The 23,162-nt window shown below is 44.3% G+C and overlaps 1 protein-coding gene across 1 annotated transcript in view; it reads left to right on the top strand.

The window, feature by feature from the left end:
* The first annotated feature begins 10,928 nt into the window (after nucleotides 1-10,928).
* Nucleotides 10,929-23,162, top strand: part of cdh13 (cadherin 13, H-cadherin (heart)) — a 278,706-nt gene continuing 266,472 nt past the window's right edge. Inside the window, exons 1-2 of the mRNA XM_030054250.1 lie at nucleotides 10,929-10,941; nucleotides 11,645-11,856. Of these exons, the coding sequence (XP_029910110.1) occupies nucleotides 10,929-10,941; nucleotides 11,645-11,856 (225 nt within the window). The remainder of the gene's footprint in view (nucleotides 10,942-11,644; nucleotides 11,857-23,162) is intronic.

Here is a 23,162-nt window from a genome sequence, read left to right as displayed (position 1 = left end):
ACAGTATTGAACGGCATTGTGCTGTTTAATACAGTAACATACTGCGCAACAGCTTGGCAGTGGTTTTGGTGCATTTCTAAAAGAAGGAAAGAAAGAAAGAAGAAAGACTTATAGTTTAAGGGGGAAAAAATCAGATTTTCATGTGTGAAAAGGCCCAAAATGAACAATACAGGACTATCTGATTACAATGAACGACCAGCATTTGTATAGGAATGATTCTGTATCGAGCTTTATAAGCGTGTTAGTTTTTGCTGGGCAGGGGGTTTTGACTGGTGACGATGCTGAGGGAGCCAAAATCAAGTCCATGTATATACAGTATATAGATATATAGCTACAGATTCCAACACTATTGTTTAATAACGTCTTTTTATCTGTGAACACAGACCCTGTCCTGTGAACTACAGATTAAACAATAAAACCGTCAAGGCCATCAAGACTGACTGTCAGCTTAGTGGGGATGTTTATTTTACAGACTGACAGAAATACTAAGAAAACCCCAGCGTATATGTTAAAGTGCCAGTTGAATTTCCAAACCCATCAAGGCAATCATTTCTTATGCACAAAATAAATAATAGTTAACAGAACAAGAAAAAAAATGTATTCCATGTTCATGTGCCAGCTGAATTTCCAAAAGGTCCCCGATAGCTCATGCAAATGTGGGAAAAAAAAAAAAAAAACGAACAGGGGAAGATTCTGCTGAGAGTTCATAATGTTGGATCTTTTTCACTCCATTGAAACAGTTTGGCTCAGCTCTCCGTCACATTCAGCCGGTCACCGAGACAGACCAGTGAGTTTGTATTACCAGGGGGGGGCGAGAGGCGCTTCTTCTTTAGGCCTGAGAGTGAGGAAAACCTCTCCTGAGGCACAGCGGCTGCAGGGGTCGACATGTACTCGCATGCGATGCGTGCCAGCCTGGCATATGCTCCTTTTCTCTTTGACCAGCAGTGCAGTGGACAGCCTCCACGTCCTTTTGGACTTTTTAGTGGTTGACACATTGAATCTGTGGACTCTTGCTCTTTATCTGTAACCGTATCAGAAGAAACCAGCAAGGAAACAGACATCCTGCTCTTCTTTGGCGGCTGTTGGTTTGGTCTTTGTTGGTTCTGCAGATCGCTCTTGTGTGGGCCTTTTCTCCTCCATCACCAGGTTGCAAACTGAAGCCCACACATCACTTCTTCTTCAGCTTTGGGAAGGACATTTCAGGTTCAAGTGCAGTAGTGATGTTCCTCCATCGAGCGAGGTGTGTGGTAAAGACTGCCTTCAGCCTCAGTGCACAGACTGGATCATCGTCTAAGGGCTCCATAACTGTGGACAAGTGGCGCAAGGCTGGCAGCTGCACTGAGCGGAGACACACTGCTTTCCCTCTCAGCAGGTCGGTCACAAACCTGCACTGGAAAGCACAAGATGTTTATCCAGTAATGCCAGTAAATTGGTATTAATTACACAGACAGAGACACTGACCAGCTTCCTGTCTGTGCGCTAACACACACACACACACACACACACACAGGCACAGAGCTCGAACACACATGCAGAAGGGGACAGAAAGAGCGAGAACACGGGTTTTCACAGGGGAACAGGGAGAGCGAGAACACACGACACGGGGTGAGAGCGAGTGCACGTACACAGAAGACACAGAGGGCGAGAGAGAGAAGAAACAGCATGAGAGAGAGAGAGAGAGAGATTAACACCTGCAAGGTTCGAGTAGCTCCTCCAGCTTTTGCAGTTTGGCGGGATTTATTTCACTGCATTCGCTTGACCATCTCTAGGGTTGAATTTCATCTTGTTGCAGCATCCTCAACCAGTGATTCTTGCTGTTTTCTTAATTCCTGAGCGTCTGACAGACTATTCTTTAAGTGCCCGATGATCTTGTGACATTTGGCCAGGACACTTTTGCATCGTTCAGTTGACCAGTTTTGAACTGCGGGCTCTGCGGGGCAGGTGTTCAAAAGGAAACCGTCTCGCCGCTGCAACCGCATTGCGAGCACCGTCAGCGTCACATCTGGAAAAACAGTCGGCACACGCCTCAGCACAGTGTCGCTTTTCTGTTTTGCTTACAGTTTGTGCACAACACTTGCGGATTCCATTTTTTTTTTTATCAGTGAGGTGCACCATGACGTCCAGGTCCTCTGTGAGAGTGACCTCCTTTGCTTGCTCAGGCATGTTCATCCTGTGTGCCCTGGCGCCTTCATTCACAGTGTGGGTCTGTTTCAATTCAAAGGCTGTACGCTACCTAGGCCGTATTTGTAGGCTGCTTACGTCATGGCGGCACAACAAGTGCTGTCCCAATTCAATTTTACCACGCGGGGTCCTGAAAATGCAGCCGACAGATCCAGCCTATTTTTGACTAATCTGCAGGATACACCTCCACGATGCTTCACGGCCGACATCACAGCCTACTTCCCAGGGTGCCTTTCGGTCCAGTTGAATTTCTGGATCAGCCACCATTGCTGGAATTATGAAGCATGTTTTAGACCGTCTTCATGTTTATATCATGACGTTTTGATAAGTCTCCGTGCCTATAATTACCACCATAGATTGGGTTTAGCTGTTAACTGTATCCGAGCAACGCCTGCAAATGCACGTTTAGTTAGATGAGTTAGATAGGCATTTTGCATGATGTTTCCATAGCAACCATCAGCGCATCAGCCATTAATTGGGATAGTCTGTTGCGATTTGTGAGGTGCAACAATGATCTTAATTTTCTGCATCTTCACCAAGACAAAATAAAATAAAATTCATAAAACTACAGAATCCATGTTGTCCATCTCGAGAGCGTCGAAGCTGCTTATCGTTTGGTTTCATGCACAGGTGTTCGCTGACACACCTCCGAAACCTACTTCGGCATTTTACGCTGCATCACTCGACGCCTCCTATGTGGGCACCGTAGAGGTCTGTCTCCTGATGCAATTCAAATGATTTCTCTCAGTATCTCTCGTTGTCTTCCACTATGTCAATTTGGTGGCCATGTGTAGCTATACATTTAGTCGAAGCGTTAGTTTTGCTTTCACATGATGATTTCTTTTTCAAAACTGAATCTTTCCATGTAAAACTCCATCCTTTTGCTCATCCATCTTTAGTCAGGATGCTGCGGTTTGGCAGTGCACGTTGCTACCTCTGGTGCTGCAGCTGTGTTCAATATTTCAAATTAATCACAAATATTTAATGCTTTCATTTTTTAACACGTTTCTGTAAATGGGCAGCATTTCCGTGGCGCTCTTCTAGCCTTCTGACCACTTTCCGATGCGGGCATCACCGCCACCCATTCAAACACACATTTATAGACTGAATGCAGGGGCTACCAATTTAGCCAGCTGCCCGTCAGGAGCGCTTACGGGGTCAGGATCCTGCTCAGCAACAGTTTGTCTTGTTGTCACGCGGCTGGGAATCGGATCAGAAATCTTCCAATTACTAGTCGGCCACTTTACCTCCCGAGCTGCGCCGCCCCCAGAATGTTAAAGGCAGACTGTGAAAGGGGCGTCTATGTGAACGCCTGTTCATTTTCCCCATTGAGAAGTCACCTATGGACTCGTAATGACACAGCTATGTCAGAATTTACTAGTTTGTCAGCTGGCAGGAAGCGTGGGCGGGTAGCCAAGCGTGTTTATTTGGGAACAAATGAAAGGTGGAGAGAATTAGAATGTAAAAAAAATAAATAAATAAAAAATGAACTCGTGGTGAGAGCTTCATTTGAGTGATGTCGGACAGGAGCATTTAAAACAGTAATTTGCATGCTTGTCTGACCTTTAGCAGTACATCAGAGAACTCTGATACTGTCTGAGAGCTGAGAGGAATTTGAGATCGCCTTTAGTCTCCAGTGGAGTGGACAGCGCAGATCAGAGCATGATGAGGAGCCCTGGAATTTGCAAAACACACACACACACACACACTCGGCTGTGAGTGAGCACAGATGCATATATACCCAGACACGCACACATACCCCTGGATCCTCTGGAGAAAACACAATTAACTTGCTTGCTTGCATGAGAAATACCATGTGATTTGCTAAAAAAAAATCACGCACTCCTTTCCGCCTTCCCTGTTGATTAGCAATCCCAAGTCTGAAATGCTTTATGAGAGACTTTACAATGTGTATGTGTAAGAGAGGGGGAGGTGGGATCGGGCTTAGTAGCCAAGAAGGCGACGGGAAGAGGAGGGGGGGGAGGTTAATCATCTTGAAAACCCCCAGATGCAAGATCCTGTCGTCCTAACAACGGGGGCACCCCGCTTGGCAAAATCCCTCAAATCGTTATCTTCCGAGATGAAAAGCCAGAGCCTTGTTCCCTCTGAATCTCAATAATGGGCTCTACACAATGCATGGTGATTGAAAACTCTCGGGGTAAATGCAATTCAGGTTGTAAATACATTTTCAAAAGCAGCTCCCTCTCTAATGCCGGGTGATTATTTGAGAGTTGTGTTCTCATGAGCCTTTCTTATGAGGCAGAGCACACTCTGTCTGCTTTGACGCGCGAGGCTATATCAGCTCAAACACACCTGCACTGCTACATTCGAGATTAGTCCTCCGATTCCCATCTCCCCCATCACGGAGACTTGACATTTAGTTACAAGGCAGAAAATTGTCTTCAAAACACCTCACAGGAAAACTTTAGTACCTGACAGAGATTGGGGGGCGGGGGGGGAAGCACAAATCCGATTTCTGCGGCTGACAAAGGAAAGGAGCCAACGTAAATATGCATGGATGATGTGAGTTGTCATTACACGTCGCCTCATCAATGAGAGGCAGACGGGCTCGCTGTTTTGTGCATAATGTTTGCATTTTCATTCCTCTGATTCTGGCTTGTTGTAGGAGTTTTTTTTTGATATCATAATACATTTGTTCTCTCAGAAGGTAATTGACACAGTGCCAGTGTAAAATAATTGAATTTGCTTTTTGAGGATAAAGCAAATCGTGTGTAGCTTCACGGAGGGATTGTGTGTCAACACACTGGCTGATACGGTAATATGCAAGAAAATAAAAAAGGCATAAAATGTTTGTTGGTATTGACGCAGACGCACCAGCTGCTTGACCCGGGCTCTTTTTTTTGCATTTCAAGCACACAGTCTCCAGATTTGATGGTGCATACTGTATATTTCCACCAGCTAAGAACTTACGTTTTTTTCGGTCGCTTTACCTCCTCTGTCAACTCAGAAACCCTGGTATCAAAACAGTTAATCCGTAGGCCTAATGAGAGGCGCTGTTCGCAAAATAACACATTTTGTTTGCAAAAGGCTCTTATCATGACAAAACATTTCAAACATACAGAAAAAGCACATTTTGTCAGCGCCCAATACAACTTGCAGTCAAGCGAGCTAATCCAGCCATGCACTCACTTCATACTCAACACCAAAATGCAACACACCCTTTTCAGTCTGAGCAGGTTCAACCTTACTTTTTCCTGTGTGTATTGCAGTCATATTTTTTGACAATTTACATAGTTACATATTGTAAAGCAAGTAGCAAAAGCCAATATTTCCCTCAAACAACTCAACTTATGCCCAAATGAGTAGATTCCTTCAGTCAGCTCTACTGTACTGTAACACAGCTGACAGCAGAATACAAAATACAGCTGTCAGTTTGAACAAGGTTCTCCTGTGTGCTGCACATTCAAATGTGAACTTACAGTAAAGAACTGCATCCAAGCTTAGAAAGATTCTGAAGTGAAAATTTACTGTATTGATGGCAAAAATTGAAATACTGTAATTCACATACAGTATTACACAGAAAAACTGAGTTGAGAATACAGAATACAATGTATAGGTCCATTTTTTTAGGTGCATACTGACTGATTGGTGAATGGTAATTGGTGGAAAGGGTAGTGATGCAGGTGCACAGGTGATTTCACAGTGATGCAGGTTATTTCTATCAGCTGTGAGCAGATGTTTTGCTTTTGACTACCACAGTGACGTCGATGGAGTCAGGGCCATGATGTAAATGACACATGTGAGAAATGTTGTGCAAAAGAGCCTGAAACATGTGTGAATCCAATGAAAAGGTATGAACACATTTGCAACAGAAAACTTCTGCTGTGGTTTGGAGGTGAAGATGACGACAAAGTGGATCCCAGTTTCATTAGACTGGAAAAAACAATTGAAAAAAAACTGTAAGAGACAACTTTGAGACGGTGTGCCAAGAATGCTGGTGGAAATAAGCGATCTGAGCTCGAAATAACCCCGGCCCTTAATGACCAACTTTCTGGAACATTTGCCACGCATTCACGGGCTCCGATGGAGTTTTTTTTTTTTTTTTTGGCCCGAGAGGAAGTTGAATGTCAAACTCGGCGGAGAAGTTGATGGATCCCCCTTACGACAGCCCTCCCCCAACTCCTCTTGAGTCATCAGTGAGGGATTTTGGCGACCCTAATCCATGTTGTGCACAGCTATTTCAACACTGAGCCAGCACTCTGAAGAAAGAAAGAGAGGGTGCGCGGCTGCGGCGCCGGTGGAGAGCGGGGTGGGTTGCGTTCTGTCATTGTCGCCTGACTTCAAAGCCGCCCGCTCACCATGCTCTCTTCTGAAATCCCCCCAAAACCTGACAACATTAGAATACCATCAAACACTCCCTGGCTGCCTTTGAAATGCCACTGACACTGTTTGGCGCTGCAATTTGCAGGCTATAAAGAGCGCGCCCATGTTATTGAAATAAATCTGAGGCTTGTAATGGGAATGGAAATGAACACATCTTTCATGCTTTGGCTTAGAAGTGAGAGTTGAATATTGAGATGGAGCCTTGTTTCCCTGGAGAGTAGGTTGTTGACTTTCAAGCTCTCCCTCAGCATCCATTGTAGCTTCTCCTCTCCTTCCATTGTCTTGTTCTCTTTTCCTTTTCCTTTCCGTTCCTTTTCCCCATCTTGTGATATTCTTGGCTCTTCTCCTTTTTCTTTGACTTCCCTTCCCTTTCCTTTTTCTTGTTTCCTTTTCTTTTCCACCCTTTCCTTTCCTTTCCTTTTTCCTGTTTCCTCTCCTTCCTTGTTCCTTTTGTCCTTTCCTTTCCTTTCCCTCTCTTGTACTTTCCTCCCCTCCCTTTCTTGCTTCCTTTCCTTTAATGTTCTGCTTTTCCTTTCCTTTCCTTTCTTCTTTTGCATGTTTTGATATTATTGGTTCCTTTCATTTGACTTTCCTTACCTTTGCTTTTCTTGTTTGCTTTTCCTTTCTTTTCATCCCCTTTCCTTTCCTTTCCTTTCCTTTCCTTTCCTTTCCTTTCCATCCTTTTTATCTCCCTTCCTTTCCCTTTCTTGTACTTTCCTCACCTTTCGTTTCTTGTTTCCTTTCCTTTCTTTTCACATTCTGCTTTCCTTTCCTTTCCTTTCCTTTCCTTTCCTCTTTTGCATGTTGTGATATTATTGGTTCCTTTCCTTTGACTCTCCTTTTCTTGTTTCATTTCCTTTCTTTTCATCTCCTTTCCTTTCCTTTCCTTTCCTTTCCTTTTCTCCTTTATTTTCCTTATTTTCCTTCCCTCTCCTTTCATCTCCTCTCCCCTTCTCTATTCTCCACACCTCTTCCCTCCTCTTCTCCTCTTCCAGCTGGCACAAGACGATTGTGTCCAGGGGGAAGATTTTAAAATGTCTGTAGCCAGAGAGATAAAAGAAGCCACACTAAACAGTTGCAAAGGTTAAGTGCACTGGATGAGTGCTTTGATAGATTTGAGTCGTATTGATTTTATAGTCATGCGGTGCTAACCATGGACTTTTCCAATTTCACTTGGTCCTGAGGTGATGGGAGATGTGGGCGGACCATCGGAGGCAAGTTCAGGTCAGGCACAAACCCATAGTTTCTGCACAGCAGGGTTTGTGTGTGTGTGTGTGTGTGTGTGTGTGTGTGCTGTAGCTATGCTGCATGTTGACAGAAGGACAGGCAGCCGATGCGTAAAAGCAGAGTAGGTAGACTCTTTGCCTTGTGACAAAACCCAGCTACGCGGCATCTCCCTTTTATGAGAAACATGAACAATACCAGTCACAGCATTCCCAGCAGTGGAACAATAGGTGTTAATTATAGCAGTGGGTGGCCATTGTACTTAAATAGAATCACGGCTTTACCCCCGCTGCTTGGTAATCTGCATTCATTAGGACCATCAGTCATTAAGGCCCAAATCCACTGAGGGTTGTGATGCTTAGTCCACTGTTCATCCCCAAGATTAGAAAGCAATCAGTGGAAAACGTATGCCACATATGCAGTTTGAATGTTGTACACATGGGTCATAATCCCATACAAACCGGGCATTGTCACGAAACATGGCAAACACATGATATGATTGTACTGCCTGTCCGCCTATATAACAATCTTCAGAGTACATTATTATAATTAATATCATTATTATTGTTGTTGTTGCTACATTAGCAGCAGCTTATTGTGTCGAACAACCATATCGTATTAACTTGTGTTGTTTCCATGGCGCTGTGCTAGTGGCACCCTCTTGTGGCAACGCCGGTGTGTGCCTGCGTGCCTTTAATTTACCATTTCTTAATGTGTTTTTATCATTTTTTATTAATTTTTCATCATCTTTGGACATAACAACCAAGGATACGAGTTGGTGGTTGAAGGTTGTACTTGTTTCTTTTTTTGTTGTTGTTGTTGTTGTTGTTGCTGGAGCACTTCTCCTGGCTCGAGGCAACGCGTGCACGGCTACAAGCAGCGTTGTTTTCACATGGGACCAGCTGACAGCGCTACAAGAGCAGGGAGAGGCTGGAAGTGCCGAAAACAGCTTTGGAGGCGGAGACGGGGTGCAGAGCAGGCGTAAAAACAACAATATAAAGCTGCTATCCCCTCTATCGTCATGGGGAATGTGAGCACACTGGCCAGCAACATGATGAGGAGGAGTAAAAGTACGAGTTTTGGAAATGCAGCAATCAATCGATCTGTCTATCCAGCCATGACATATTATATATTTTGTGTATCACATTTTTAGCAGTAGAATACCCAAAGGAATTTATGGCAAATAAAACGTATTTAGAGCTTAACAAGATACAAATAACTCGCTGGCTGATTTGCACACACAACAGTTTTGTATGGTCGGATCAGAATAGCTCCTCAAATTGGGCTGCCATCTCCAGTGACACCTTTGCTTGTTAGACTGACAGTAGAAATGTCTCACCAATCAGATGCCAGTTGGTTGTGTGTTTATTACTGCTCGTGCATGACACACTGCATGTGTATGGCAATAATTCAAATCACGTTTCATGTTTCAACTTCTAATACAGTAAGCCAGCCCTCATGAAAATGTCATGTGAAATACGTGTATTTATATGTGAAAATTTACATTTCACATGTGAACTTGAACTTTTCACATGTGATTTGCTTTTCAATTGTGATTTATAGTCTTCACATGTACAAATATCTAGTTCACATGTGATATTTATCTTTTCACTTGTGAAGGCTATAAATCACAATTGAAAAGCAAATCACATGTGAAAAGTTCAAGTTCGCATGTGAAATGTACATTTCACGTGTAAATACACATATTTCATATGTGACATTTCAACTTATAATACAGTAAGCCAGCCCTTATGAAAATGTCACATGTGAAATGTGTGTATTTATATGTGAAAATGTACATTTCACATGTGAACTTGAACTTTTCACATGCAAACTTGTGATTTATAGTCTTCACATGTGAAAAGATAAGTGTTACATGTGAACTAGATATTTGCACATGTGGAGACTATAAATCACAATTGAAAAGCAAATCACATGTGAAAAGTTAAAGTTCACATGTGAAATGTACATTTTCACATATAAATACACACATTTCACATGTGACATTTCAACTTCGAATACAGTAAGCCAGCCCTTATGAAAATGACACATGTGACATATGTGTATTTATATGTCAGAATGTACATTTCACATGTGAACTTGAACTTTTCACATGTGATTTATAGTCTTCACATGACTGAAATTTTCCACATCATTCACATAAACTTATGTGGAATTAGCATTTTCACATGAGACTCGATTCTGAACTAGAATTCCCACACTCGGAAAAACCTGACGGTCACATGTGAAGTAAACTACATGTGATTTTGGAACACGTGTTTTTCACTTTGTGTTTTCACATGGGAACTACTTAAATCACATGTCCCAAAATCACATTTGGTTCATTTCTCTTGGGATGTCACATTATTTTAAGGGAGGGCTGGTTCAGTGATGCAGGTCCGCAGCCCGTGCTCTGCGGACTGGAGCTGATTTTTATCGAGTATCTTCAAAGAGGCGATGCTGATCCCGAATCAGCCGCTCTGAGAAGCTTGATAAATGTGGGCTCAGATCTAAACCCATTTCTTCCTCAGAAAGACGGCTCTAGTCCCCAATGTGAACCAAGCATATAGATGAGAGACTTACAGATCTTCTGAGAGGAATTCCTTCAGCTGGCTATGAGCTGCTGCAGTTTTCCGCCTTATGTTAAGCAGAGAGGATCTCATCCATAATTGATGAATCATGTAGGACATTGTCTTGACAGGCAAGCCGAGGCATCGTGGAGGAACGAAAGTCTGTCTCCCTTAACCAGATTTTTTTTTTTTTTTTTTTTTTTACTGTTTTCACGATGAACTAACCACTACTTGGTGTCTTGGCTGCAAGGAAACAAACACACACAACATCCCGGTCCAGGAACATGTTGTTGCATTAATATTAATGGCCGTGTGGAAAGTCCCGCACATCATCTTTCCAAGCAATCCTGATCTCAAACAGAATCTGAAATGAAATAATGAAGCGTTATATAAGCCACCATATGTCTGAAGCAAAAAAAAATGAGGTGTGAAATGTGCACTTTGACTCCGATGCTGAGAGATTTGCCTTGTGGTTTCTGTTGTACCAGCCCTGCTGATCAATAACACATGTCCACGTATGCACTCTCACACACAAACATGCATACATTCGGTACACGTGCAGACTTCCTCTGGTAACTCTCTCTAGGATCCAAAACAGTAGGAAGCATCATGGGGGATGGAGGTAAAGCAGAGGTGAAGGATGAGGGAGGGGGGGGATTGTCAGGGACTGAGGGTGGGGGAGGACATGGGGATCATGTCACGACACCGAGGGGAGTGTGTGAGAGAGATAAAGAGAGGATGAACACGATCAGAAGGGATAAACCCTGGTGGAGTCCTTGGCGGTATCTCCCTCCGTCAGACAAGACAGGCTCACTCGTGCACGTGCCCGCATGCTCACTCCGCACGTGCACACGTATACTCAAAGGTGACACTTTTCCTTTCCCTCTCTACCACTCACTACCTCACCACTTTCCTCCATCACAAAAACGCTCGCCTGTGCATTCTCTTTAGCAAAGGCAACAGTCGTATAAAAAGCAAATCAGACAAACGACGAGGGCTACGGCGCTCGGCGTGTGACGCAGCGAGTCATAAATATAACGATGTGTGAACAGAGATCACTAATTTTTATTGTGCTGCAGCTCACGGAGCCCTCGAGGACAGGCTCTTTCTTCGGGGCATCTGTCTGAGTTTATATCTGAGAATTACTGCGCTTTGACTTTGTGGATCTCTTGGCTCGCTCAAAGTTCTGTGCCCTACAGTGTATTTATGCTGCAGTGAGCATCGCTGTCTTTCCCTGTGTTTTATCTCGCCGACATTTTTCTCAATGTTTCTGCTGTTTTTTTTGGGGGGGAGTAACATCTGTCCGTTCTGTCCATTTCTTCCAGTCGAGTTTGACGACTGTGCGGGCAACGAAGGCTTGACGTTCGAGGTGTCGGACCCCAGCTTCCACGTCGACGGGGATCTGAATTTGGTCCCCCGGCAGGACGTCCTATACAGCGGGCCGATCCTGTTCGTCCACGGGCTCAGCGCACACGCAGACGACATGGCGCAGGTGGACGTCGCCGGACCGCCAGCCCAGTCGTCTCACGCGCTCAGGGTGAGTAGAGATTGCGCCCGCGATGAAGCCATGAACATTCCCGAAATATAAACGCAGTCTAGACTAGAGTTCTCATATTCTGCCCGAACCCGACCCGACCCGACCTGACCCGACATTTTCGGGTCGGGTCGGGTCGGGCCTAAAATTTACGTGAATTGGGCGGGTCGGGTCGGGCTTCGGGTTCTGTGGGAGATTTTTTTTTTTTTTTAATAAAAAAATAGAATTAGGCTATGTGTTCTGTTATTGATTATGACGTTTCATTTTTATGTGACTGGTGGAGAGAGTGAGAGACTGGATTGGATTTGGAGGCTAAACTTTCAGTGACAGACAGACAACCAGCTGTGCGAGCGCAGCGCAAACAAGTGAGAGAGAGTTGCAGCAGTATCCCGCTGTGCTGGCACACTCGGCAGCAGGGACGGTTTTTGCTATGGGCAGTGCAACTGCCCAGGGCGCAATCTACTTGGGGGCGCACGAGAAAAAAAAAAAAAAAACCTCCAGTTTTCTAGACTACCGTATTGACCCGCACATGCCGCGGCACCATCAGTCGGCATCAGGCGGGCCGACCGCGGCACCATCAGTCGGCATCAGGCGGGCCGACCGCGGCACCGTCCGATACCGCGCCCACCCGTCAGATCTGCCGGATCTGAAAGGTGAGTTGCCTGATGCTGGCCGGTGCCGCGGCCGGCCCGCCTGATACTGACTGATGGTGCCCCGGTGCCGCGGCCGACCGGCTCTGCTAAATAATGGCGAATTTGGCGATTTTTTTTTTTTTTTTTTTTTTTTTTTTTCCGGGCTTTATCGGGCTGTCGGGCCTAAAGTTCGGCTAATTAGTCGGGTCGGGTCGGGCCTCGGGCTGGCCCAGTCTGGCCCGGGTCGGGTCGGGTCTTAATTTTCAGGCCCGATGAGAACTCTAGTCTAGACCTCTGCTTGTTTATGCTTCGTCCTCGTGGGAAGACACGAAGATGAAAGTCGTAACTGTAAGCTGAAGGGAAATGGAAATGGTGGTCATCAAAATAACAATCGCTGTGTCCAAGGAGCAGCTGGGCACAGAGACTTTAAAGCAGTTTGATTGTTTTTTTGTGCCGACAAAAATGAAAAGACAAAGAAAAAGCAGATGGGGATGTCTGGTAAAATCTAATTGAGCTCAGTTTCACAAGGATGACCCGGCCAACGGGGCAACAGAATACATCACAATTAGTTTCAACTCAAGACTAATTAAAGGTGTAAGTAACAGAAAATAAAAAGAAAAAAAACAACAAAAAGGAGCAGGGATATGAGCATTACTATTAAAATCACACAATGATCTTTCCTGCCCTTCATTATAGCTTGAGACTCTGTGGTTCCATGCGGTGGCCTTATAAGTGAATGCCTTGCAATGGCCCTATAAATGAAAATGTGCCAGTGGGCCGAGCCTGTGCAAAGAGTTTAAATGAGTTCAGCGTGAAGATGTAAACAAAGACAGTGGAAGGAAGAAAGGAGATGTGTTTTTTTTTTTTTTTTTTTTTTTTCCGTCAGGCAGCACAAGTAAATGTGATGTTTCAGATGAGCTGCAGACAGACTCACGCTGGGGGCTGATGTGTGAAGAATTCAACTAGTTCACCCGGCGAGCCTGCGCCCACTGCAGCGCCCGGAGCCAATGCACGGCTACATTATTTTTCCACAGTCGTGTCCTTCCACCGGTATACTGGCGGCTTTACAAATAAATGCCCGTACACCAGAACAAACACCATTCCCCGTCCCCCCCCCCGTCCTGTCCTCCATACACCTCACTCCCCCCTCCTTTCGATCCTGAACCACGAACTTGATTAGAAGGAGTTTCCAGGGACCGCCGGTGCAGTAGGTGTTCCCTGCAGCTCTCACAGATCATCTGTCTTCCCTGCTGCAGGCCTCGGCGTCCTGCCGATGCCGCTCCTCCAGCCCGGAGCCTAATGAATGTCTCCATCTCCTTCATGGCGTCATTTGGCTTCCGTTTGTTTACGCCGCTCACAGTTGTTTATTTGGTTTAGCTAGTCCATGGGTGCTGCCCTGGCGAGCCGTGGAGGGTATAAGTGAATTAGTCTTTTGGCAAGTCATGTGTGTGGCAAGGGGAGTTTCTAGTGACTAATGTGACCGTATGGTACTTCCACTTTGTGTGTGTGTGTGTGTGTGCTTGCATGACACACTCTGTGTTTATGGACTACTTCCACGGCACATTTAACTTCTCAGTGTATTTACTTTTAATTAAATTGGAAAATTCATCTAATTATTGCAGTCCAGTTTCAGTTTTTGTCACTTTGGTGCATAATTCAGTATAATTAAAAAGGATTCATACATATTGAGATTGGCTATCAACCACTTAGAAGGATAATCATTTATTCATATGCAATGTGCAATGTCACTCTTTATCCAAAGAAACTAAATGGATAGTTGCTAAATACAGTATCATTCCCACAGCACTGAAATACAATGGAAGAGGGACATAGAGTATATTTTGTTTCCAGGGGAGATATATGGCCATGATGAACTTTTTAAAAAAAATGATTTCTTGTATGTGAGATGTCATGATGCGGTGCCAGGGCAGCTTAATACCCCAGATCACGTGCTCTCTCTTTTCTGTGTACTGCCATTTTAATGTCTCGGTCTCTCTTAACAGTAGACTTAATTGCAGAGAACACACACACAATCATGAAGCTCATGAATTAGGCAAAGGCTGGAGAAAGGAGGTAGGGACAAAAAAGACTGTCGGAGGAGAGCCGGGCAGAGAACGGGACACGTTACGAAAGCTAATAGAAGCGTGTGAGAGAGGCTCCTCTGCTGAGGCATGGCGGTTAAAAGCTCTCATTATTTCACTATCAATTAATCTGCGGAAACTCCTTGAGCTCCTTGGGGCTCGGCTCATCAGGAGAGGGAAAGAGGGATGGGAAAAAGGAAAAAAAAAAAGAATCTATTGTTTATCTCTCCATCCACATTCTGTCGTCCATATCGCTCGCAGCTTTCTGATGTCGGATCTCCCCCTGCTTCTCCACCATCTCCAGCGGCCCGTCAGACATATCTGTTCACAAAGGCAGCGACTTCTGAGGAATCTGTAACTAACGTGGCATATTTAAAAAAAGGAGCGCTCGATGAATTTACAGTGAGGTTTCTTTGTGCTCCGCCAGCGTCACTGTGTACGCGTCTGAATCTCAACGCTGCCCTCGCCGGCCCATTTGACGGGGACACTGTCAGTCATCTCTGATGTCCCAGAGATGTAGGAATCATACATGAGTCACATAACCAGGGCCGCAGTGGTAAATAAAATAGCGGGTAAACCCCCCCTGCTCATCACAGCCACCGCATCCCGGGTCCAGCCTGAATGGGAGGAAAAGATTTGAACTCGCTCTTTGTTTTGCTCCACACTCAACACAACTCTCTCTTCTATTTCCCTTTCAAAATGAAAGATCTCAAGCCCAACATAAACTAACTTGTGATTAACTACACTTTATTGTTTAGATCAGAATAAACAAAGTGAATCAAGTCGAGTTATGTCATGTTTTTTTTTTGTTTTTTTCTCCAGCCAGACCTTATGCACTGCCCCTCGGTGGTTTTATTGGCAGTGTGTCCATCTCATATTGTTACTGTGCTTGGTTAAAACCATTAAGGAGATCTTACAGTAATGGATCGGATCGAAGAAGGGAGATGCACGTAAGGGCTGACCGGTGCTCCCTTTGTGATGTTTTATTCAACAATTTATCAACCGGTGCAGCATCTTTCAAATATCGTCTCATGTTGGTTTTGTTTACATCTTGCGAGCTGTCCGTCTGCGGGGAAGGGATTCTTTAAGAAAGGAGAGAACAGCTGAAATAGTTGTAGTTCGGAATCAGAATCAGAATCGGCTTTATTGGCCAAGTATGCGTTCACATACAAGGAATTTGACTCCGGAAAACTTTGCTAATTTACATAAATTAAATAACAAAAGAGAAAACAGAAAAAGATGATAAAATAAACAAGTAGACAAGTAAACAGTGCAAAATAACAAAAGAGAAAACAGAAAAAGACAGTAAAATTAGCAAGTAGACAACTAAACAGTGCAAACAGACGAGTAAACAGTGCAAAGTAACAAAAGAGAAAACAGAAAGGGCGAGAAAAAAATAAACAAGTAAACAAACAAAGCACTATCACAACTATGTACAGGACGATGGCAGTGATGTGCAACAATGCAGTGTGTACTTTGCACTTTAATATTGCATTATGGAAAAAAAGCAATACACCGTCACAGTCAAAGTTGCTGGTGATTCAAAGAATGTGAGGAAAGTCTTTATACCTCCTGGTTACTTATCATCACAAATCATTAGGCTCTGTTAAATTTTGGACGGTTGGGACTGTTGCCGAGCAGAAAACAAGGCCTTCCCGCCTCCTTGTTAGGTCCTTAGATACAAAGGAGTGAGTGTAACTCAGAAAAGTGTAACTCAGTTTGCCAAACACAGCAGTTTCACCACGACTGCAAACAAAATAAAGTGTAGCCGGGGAGTCTGTCTGCTTTCTGCACACCAACAGAGACCGACACCAACAGTTTTTATTTTTATTTATTTTATTTTATTTAACAGGGACAATACAAAAAACAGTGTATCAAGTTATAAAACATGAAACCGTTGCTTTGTATAAGGGGTTTACAGCCGAGGCTAGTTTGCGACCCCAGTCCCTGGTTGGGCCTTTCTACACAAGCATCTACAATACGTAGTTAAAAATAATCAATTACACCAAGGCATGCATGTAGCTCTAATCTGTGCGGATACAGAAGCAGTGACAAAAGCAATAACATTTCCTAGATTACAAATGTACAAAATTACAGTGCCAAATTACAGTGAGCTCGACATCAGCAGAAGCTCTCAAAACAAAATATGAACATAGAATATACATGAATATGGAAAAAAGTGGTTGCATGATTTTGATGATAAACATAATCAGATATATGATTCACACCGCCTAGAGGATCAGAACGAGTCAGCGCCTGTGCTATACATTTTTTTGTAAAAATTCCCACCAATCACAGCGGCGTGGTGCCGTGACGGCTGCTTTACGTTCACAAGACAATAACAGAACAACATGTCCGAGGACAAAACGAGCGATTAAAGAGTTTGCAAAACAGAAAGTGAGAGGGAACTGGTTCAAACGCACTGACCCATCATATCCACAACTCTGGATAAATGCTTCAGAGAGGGGTTTAAAACATTATTTCACATTTAAAATGTGGGTAAATGGCGTTTTTAATGCGCATTTAATCTAATTGAGCAAATATGCTAGTGTCACTGCGATGTAAAGTACCAACATGGCGGCGAACACGGCGAGAACAGCTGTCTTATGTGGGTTCAAATAGCTCATTCTGAACCTACCATACACTGAGCCTATGTCTCATGTGACACATAGATAAATCATGACAAATTTAGATTTTTTTTTTTAAGCATGTGACCCATTTTAATGGCCTTAAAATGGCTCAGTGATCCTTCAAAAGCTCGTTTCGGTAAGTCAGGTGCTGCGGCGCGGCTCTCGACCGACAACGCTGTCCACTTTGTGATTCTGAGCTTTAAATCCCCGCTCTGAGACCGTCGCCTCAGAGTGGATAGTCGAGCCGCCTTGATGTTTGTTCCCCGTTTTTCATTTTCTCCACCAAAGAGCCGCGCTGAGTTCCCACATCAGCACTTTTTTTCACATTTAAATCTCTTTGTTATGCTCCTGTCAGAGTCGGAGTTTGTATTTGCCCGAGCCCCTCTTTTGTTTCCACCATAATGCTGAGCGGAAACATCCCAGGGTGAATTTATTGGTATAACAAATGGTAACGTGGCAGGAAATATTGGCTGGCGATAATTGATAAGTGCTGTGAGCGAAGGTGGAGAGAATCCGTTTTTAATTCCTCGGTGTGGGCTGTTAGTTTGGTGTAACACAGGCCCGGAGGGAGCGAAGCAGCTGATGAATGATTTCTATTATGAGCGAAACTCCGAATTCAAAGAGTAATTTATTCCCCCGTTTCGCCGCCGATCAATATGTGAATTAATGGAAGAATGCATTTCAATTTAACAAATGCATGCACCCAAGATATGGACTTTTTGTGTGTATTATTCTGTGTTGTTTTGGTAATGTTATGCAGAACAACAGGGCATTTTCTAGCCTTCAGGGGGCATAAACAGGCACCATTCAAATGTAACAACTGATAAGAGGCAAAATAATCTGAGTCCAAAAGCCTATTTATTTTGCTTTTGTTATGTTTCATCCATTTTTGTACACTGAATGAAATGTAATATTGCATCCTGAGCAAAATCCTCATCCTGCATTGGCAAATGGATTTTTCTCTCGCTAGGCTTTCAGTGTCGGTAAGGCTTTCTGGGGATGACTAAGATGTGACATCTTGCTACCGCAGCACAACAGCTCACATTATACAACACAACACAAATAATCTCCCTCTCTTTCTATCTCCATCCCACTCGGTCTCTATCTCTCTTTTGCTTGCTCTGTAGCTGTCATTTGTTAATTCTGTTTACTGCCTTTGTCTGTCGACTGTCTTCTGCATTATTTCCTCCTCATTCTCCATCTTTCCCCGGCGATTGTTTAATTTATCCGATAACTTACGCAACGCACTCACTTATTTATTTATATTCTGGGAGCTTTTATGCGTGGGAGTGAGTCGACACTGGAGAGAAAAGTCTTAACTTCGTGGTAATTTACAAAACCAGTGACACACGCCTTTTATTTATTTACACGGGAGCTGGTGTGCTGCCATGGCCAGGCCTCCCTTCAACCTCAAGGGACTTCTTGGTTAAATAAAATAAAGGTTTAGGTTATTTTTCTTCTGTTGTTTAAATTGTTCATATTTCTATTTTTTTTTTTCTATATTCCTTGTTTATAGTGTTTATATTGCTTTTTGCTATTTATTATGTTTACTGTTTATAATGTAAATGATGCTTCATATTTTGCAATCCACTTTGCTGCTGTAATGCTTGAAATTTCCCCACTGTGGGACTAATAAAGGAATATCTTATCTTAAAGAAAAATAAAATAAATCTAATTCTTTGTATAATTAAATAGGAAAATGCTTTATCTCACTATTGGGAAACAGCAAAATAAGTGAACATGAACATGAAATATGGTAAACGGACATCTGGGAAATACAACCCACTGGAACTGTTTTAACATTTTGATATTGATTGTACAAGTGCATCTAATGGGGTTTTCATTATCACGATGGAAACAGCTGTCTCACCTACAGAGCCTGGTGTCATGTTTCAGCTGGGCTGAGGTCCGGTGACTTAAACCAGCCGTTGCACGAGGGTCACATCATTTTCCTGCTCAGCCGCTAGCAGTTAGCGATCAGTCATGACCGTTTCATCCTGATGTGGACCGCTTCCTCTTCCATCAAGATAGAAATGCTTCACTGTACGCTGGGATCGGTCCCACTGCATCTGTATTGTTTTGGTCCTCACATTGCCCTCTCACGGGTCGGCCCATTCTCATTCCCAGGGCGCCGAACACAGCAGCTTGGTCACGGCTCTGTCGCTGCTGATACCGCTGCAAAAGGCATCCAAAGGCATCATTTGGCAGTAGTAAGAGACGCAGGGGATGGTGGTGGAGTGTAAAGAGTGAGAAAGTCCATGAAGGGAGGCGGTCAAGGTCAACGATGGGCGTTCAAGCCAGAGCACCTTCACGTCCGAGACCCAAGTTCAGAGTTCTCCTTTCATGTGTGACCAGGACTGAGTCCACTTTCCATTTTTGTGCCTAAACCCAAACCACGTGTGGGTAACTTTAGGGCGTGGACAGACTGTTTGAGCTCCAGCAGCGCTCACCTGAGACTCAGCACCTCGTCCAAGTCCTCCTTCCATTCACTTGCACACTCGCGCTCATCGCACATATGCGATTAATTTCTATGGCTAAGGTAAGATAGGTGGAGTGTTTTGGGGAGGGGAAGTGACCATGCACATGCAACGGTGCACACGACATGATTGGACATTGATCACAACGCTTCCTTGAGGTGATTAGTTGTTTTCATATGTTCCACAACCAGAGGCAGCTCGGAGAACTGGAATTTTAGTTTGAATGGGACCCTCTGTGTATAATGATGATTTGTCAAAATTATGATGGAGAGATGCTGCCTACAGAAATGCTTATTCTACTACTAAATATATGTTATTGTTCTTAATCATAGCACTTTTCAGAAGAAGGTTAGGCCTCTCAGAACAGTAGTGATGATATAGATATGTGATGATCAATCGGTCAATCTAAACATAAAAGCTAAAGAAAAGTAAGTTAGGAGTGATTTAAAAGCGGACATGAGAAAGCCTGTCTGATCTCCTCGGGCTGCTCGCTCCATAATGCTCCATTATGCCCTGACTGAGGAGGCCCAATCACACTTTGTTTCAGACTGGATTTTAGGGGATTAAAAGGTCAGGGATGTAGCCAGGTGCTAATCCAACGTGAGCCTTAAGGTTGATCAGTGAAACTTTAAAAATCAGTTCTAAAATTTACTTGCACTGAGAGCAGGCTTAACCCTCTAAAGCCATTTGTATCATATATGATACACATTTTCAATTCCGTTTTTTGTTTTCAGTTTAATCAATACTTGACCAAAATACTGTTGTGTACCTTTGAACACTTCCCCTGTTCACCCTGGACCATACCATTGGTACATATCATATATCATACAACAGAAAGGTTGTGTAATAACATATTTTTTCATTTTTTATTTTTTATATATATATTTTGTTGTAGAACTAAATAAAGGGTTCAATTTAAAAAAAAAAAAAGAAATTTTCTGCCAATTCTTTCATAGTTCAGGCTTTATAGGGTTAAAGACCCATGCCCTGATGTAACAGGAGACTATAGTGTTGTATGTTGCATGCCTGCCTCTTTGCAGATGTGATTTTTCATACCCTGATCATCCATCCATCCATCCATCCATCCATCCATCCAAGGATCCATGGATCACTGGTCATATATTGTTGATGAGCGTCTTATATTTGTCTTGTATCAGTCACACTGTTATATAGTGGAGAAGAAAAGTATAATTTTGAAATGTGGTAGAGAATAGAGAGTGTTCAAAACAAAATCTAATGAGGTAATTAAGTGCAGATGCTTGATAAATCCACCTAAGTGCAGCAAGTCCTTCTTCGTTTCTTTCTCCTGATGAGTTTGGTTTGAAACAGGAATCTTGTGTCTTGTTTTTTTTTTAGAGGTTCCTGACATGAAAAGTGCTTTGACGAATACGATGCATATCGGTGACATGCAGCTGTTTCACGTCTTTTATTTTCATGTAGAAAACTGATGCAAAACCAAGTTAAAAAAAAAAACACAATCGATCTCAACACAAGCCGGCGTACTCATTTACCCAGGCGTTCGCTTTACTTTGTCATTACCTCCACCGCACATCCTGGCCGTTTAATCCAAATTTATCTGGCCATCCCTGTCAACATTGGCGGACGCCGGCCTTGGCGATCGTATCTATTTCTCACCGAGTCTTCAACACATTGTCAGGAATGAGTAATGACACTTCTCAATATAGCATTGAGAGTGAAAATGGCAGAATGGACAAGGACGCGACTTTGCTGCCACAGTAACTCTGCTCTCAGTCAATGACACGGGCTCCATCAGTCTCCCTCTGCCCCCTCACACACACACACACACACACACACACACACACACACAGGCAGAGAACACCCAGCCAATGCACAAATACAGATGCACGTGCAAACAGGCACACTGCAGGCTCCTCCACTTCTCGCTCTCACCCCCCCGGTTGCCCAGATACATTCAAATCTTCGTGACGTGCTCGGGGATTTAGCTCTGTTTGCTCACGACACTTTCACCTCGGTACACTAAAATGCCCTAATGATCGTTCGGGGGGGGAGAGAAAGAAAGAGAGAGAAGCGAACGTATAAAGGATGAATCAGGGGTGATGGTGCGGCAGTAATTTATGAACAGGACACATTAAAGATTCATGACTACCTTCTCTTAGGGTGTCACCGCGCGGTAAGAACGCAATTCATCACACCTGCAGAGTGCAAAGTGAGAAAGGAGGATGAGGAGAGAGAGAGAGAGAGAGAGCTAAGTGACAAATAAGGAAGAGGGTAGAGGAAGGAAAGGCGAGGCAGCAAGGCAGAAAAGTGAGAGGGAAAACAAGCCGGGGGTGCAAGTTATCTCTCCCAGAATCCCCCCGTGGTGAGCTGTCCTCGGTGTATCCAGCTGAACGCCAAGCTCGTCAATACCCCTCGGCGCCGTGATCCACCTGCGCGGCATCGATAGGTTTTAAAGCGCCGTCGCTCCCGGTCCGTATCCGCCCGCATCTCAGCGCCGTAAAAACTTGGGATTTGACAGCGTGTTCCGTCACCGCTCACCACATTCAACCACTAAAAAATACCTCACGCTGCCCGTTTCAAACGCTCCCCTTCCCCCTCCTTTTTCAAAGATCACACCGCTGAGGCCGGCGGGTGATGGGATCGGCGCGGTTCTCCCTGCGCTTCACACTCGGGCCGCGTTTTTAACAGGCGGCGCCCCGTAAAAGTCCGTGAACTTGCTTGTAAACCAATCACAGGCACCGGCTGTGCTCTTTAGCCGCATAATAGGTCATATAATGTTTCATGCTCGTGCGACGCTCTGTTTAGCCGCGCCGGGTCCGGGGGTCTTTCGCCATTTGGAAGGTCACTCGCCGGTGGGTCTGATAAGAGCGGCCGTTTTTGAGAGCGCCCGGCGTGCCTTTGGTTTGTTCTGCTCCGTTTGTGTTTATCCCGACCGTTTCATTGTGTGGTGCTGTCCGACCTTTTGGAGCGGTGCGAGGCGGCGAGGGGAGGGAGGGGTGTGTGTTTGGAGGTTTGGGCTCCTCCGGATGGTGGTGGCGGCGGCGGCAGCGTCGCCCTCTGCGCGTCTGGGCGTCTGTAAACAAATGGCTCAATTTTTACCTCCTACCTGCTCTCTTTCCGTCATCCTGACAGGGGTGAGAGCGCCGCCAGACACCCAGTCAGCCGGGAACAGCGCTGTGAACAGTAAACACACACACACCCACACACACACACACACGCACAGCCACAACCACGGGCGTACACATTGTCAATAAAATGCCGCACAGTGGGCCATAAAAGAGGAAGGACAAAGGAGTGACTATTTGCGAGGCAAATGAAATCACAAAAACCTCAGTGTTTTCTCTTTCACAGCGGAACCGTGTTGATGCTTCACACAGGGACAGACGACTGGGCTTGTTGCTATTTTTTTTCCCCCCTCTGTCTTTTGTCCCTTTGACTTTTGGCTCAACCATTTATGTGGCGACTGCTTTTATTCTGCCAGTGATGGAGTGTGGGCATAGGCGCGTGGTG

The sequence above is a fragment of the Myripristis murdjan genome, chromosome 6 (assembly GCF_902150065.1).
Source record: "Myripristis murdjan chromosome 6, fMyrMur1.1, whole genome shotgun sequence".
Lineage (NCBI taxonomy): Eukaryota > Metazoa > Chordata > Actinopteri > Holocentriformes > Holocentridae > Myripristis > Myripristis murdjan.
Note: the sequence above shows the minus strand (reverse complement) of the source record. Positions and strands in the feature narration are given on the sequence as shown.